This window comes from Aplysia californica, unplaced genomic scaffold (assembly GCF_000002075.1).
Source record: "Aplysia californica isolate F4 #8 unplaced genomic scaffold, AplCal3.0 scaffold00551, whole genome shotgun sequence".
Lineage (NCBI taxonomy): Eukaryota > Metazoa > Mollusca > Gastropoda > Aplysiida > Aplysiidae > Aplysia > Aplysia californica.
Genome location: NW_004797821.1, coordinates 423716 through 425816, shown reverse-complemented (window position 1 = coordinate 425816; position 2101 = coordinate 423716). Strand labels below are relative to the sequence as shown.

Sequence of the window (2101 nt, the reverse complement as noted above, 5' to 3'; positions counted from 1 at the left end):
CCCCACCCCAACCCCTTATGTCTCTCCCCGTCTTTTTTCTCTTTCTATTCTCCTCCTCCCTTCTGCACAAATAATCCGCGGTCTCTAACGTTACAGCAAGTCCTCAGAAGAGCTGGCAAGAGAGGAAGTTGACACCACGACGCGAGGTATGATTGTGGCAGGGCCGGAGCCAATCAGAGAGCGAGAAATCCCCGCACACGTGCCGGCCGTCAAAAGATGGATGTCGTGACTGTGTGGGAAACAAGTGGGTGTGTCGCCACCCTTGGTCGATAATCGCCTTGCCGGGCCGCTGTATGGCGTAGATAATTGTATCCGGCGACTCAAATTTGCCGTCTATCGCGCGGTCTTTGCAAGTAAGAAAAACAACAGGATAAGTGAAGAAATGTTTTTTTTTTAATTTACAAATGACTGTATTAGGTGAACATCTATAGATCTATTAGTATTAAGCCGAAACGATGTTAACGTTTCTTTTTACATATTTAAACCCTGCTTCAGTATTTAAGTTTTGCTGTCCCTTTACCCTAATAGGGTTTCCATAATAATGCCATAAGAGAATTAAGATTCAGTTAGAAAAAAAATTAGAAGATCTTGGTTTGAAGAAAAATCTATAAAGAAACCGATGACAGAAACCAATTAGGGCCTTCACGATAGCTGTGATTTTTTTTTCACACTTCTTCCAGCCCTCTTTGGGACTTCCTTACATTTCAATTGAGCAACAGGAAAACTGAAGTATAATTCTAGTGTGAGAAATGGGACCATTGACCAAGCTCTTGCCCTGTCGCAAGGCGGCTGGGGCGGTTAAGGGTAAAACATAAAGTAAACAATCGCGACAGAGCTCGCTCAATCGATACATCTTGTATGAGGACAGCGCGCGCGCGCTCAAGCCCCGCCCCCTCGTCGGCTGAGAGGCGGCCCCTAGGGGGACACAGCCTCCCCCCAGCATAGTCAGGCTTTGAACCAAGTCGTTAAGGACGTGGCGTGTGGTGGTGGCTGTGATTTCTTCCTCCTCTCAGTGACGGGGAATTATAAATGAGATGGACAGCAACGTGTCTGCATTAGATTCCCATGAGCTTACTAACTGACCGACTAAAAGTTTGTTGAAACACGTATTCAATGCGCAACCGTTTATTAATACAACACTTCCTAAAGTAAGCGGTCTCTTTCCACACTAGGGCTCGCTGGAGACAGGAACTGTTTCTCACAGAGCGTTTCCTGGTGTGAGCAAATTTGTCCTCTTCATTGGCTCACCATTATGACTGGCCATGGTGATGCGTAAGTCAGTCATACTGGAAACCAAAACAGATTAGCTAAATAGCTGGAGAATCACAGATAAAACAACGCATTTAAAGCCGGATTTCCTAGATGCTAGACCAAGGCTTACTTTTAGCCCAAACTAATCAAACTAATAATTAAGTAAGGCCTCAAAATAGTATAACCGACAGATCTGTAGATTTCACAACATTGGTTATAATAAATGTCTTCGATTATACTGAGTGAACGTTTTGGTAGTTCAGCCCTTAATTCCTATTGACTGTGAACAGGCGTTTCAAGCTTATGGAGTTCCCATAGCAACACACAAAACAGTTGGACATAAACAAGGAAAGAACAAACTGCAAAAGAGGCCCGGGAAAAAAATCACAACAATAAATTTCCGCCCTAAAAGATCTGTCAGAGAAAAGATTTTGCGCTGGAGCACCACCAGAGCCGAGCTGTAGCCTGGATGACTGCCGTCGCTACCAACATGTTCCAGGAGCAGAACGAGAAGCTGGATGTCCGGGGGTTCGAACACCACGGCATGGCACCATACCCCCTCACGCCCTCATCACAGAGTGTCTTCACCCCCCAGCCCATCGACATGCATTGCCCCAGTCGGGGACGCACAGGTAAGACTTCTTGCATTCTTGGCTTTTCTGTCTATATTATTATTATCATCACCTGCCCACCTTCTCTCATCATCGTCTTCCATCTACTAACTGCACATATCTGTCTATCTATCTATCCATTTGTCTATCTATCTATCTATCTATCATTATCTTTTCTTTCGATCCCTCTCTTCCTCACCATGTCTATCTGTCTGTCTGTCTGTCTGTCTGTCTGTCTG

The 2101-nt window shown here is 45.1% G+C and overlaps 1 protein-coding gene across 1 annotated transcript; it reads left to right on the top strand.

The window, feature by feature from the left end:
- Positions 1 to 995: 995 nt before the first annotated feature.
- On the top strand, positions 996 to 1885 carry LOC106012891 (photoreceptor-specific nuclear receptor-like; the record flags this gene model as incomplete). Its single annotated transcript, XM_035971981.1, is given in 1 exon segment — positions 996 to 1885. A coding segment is annotated over 1 exon segment (165 nt), but the record flags the coding sequence as incomplete, so codon positions are not given.
- Between the last annotated feature and the right edge of the window lie 216 nt (positions 1886 to 2101).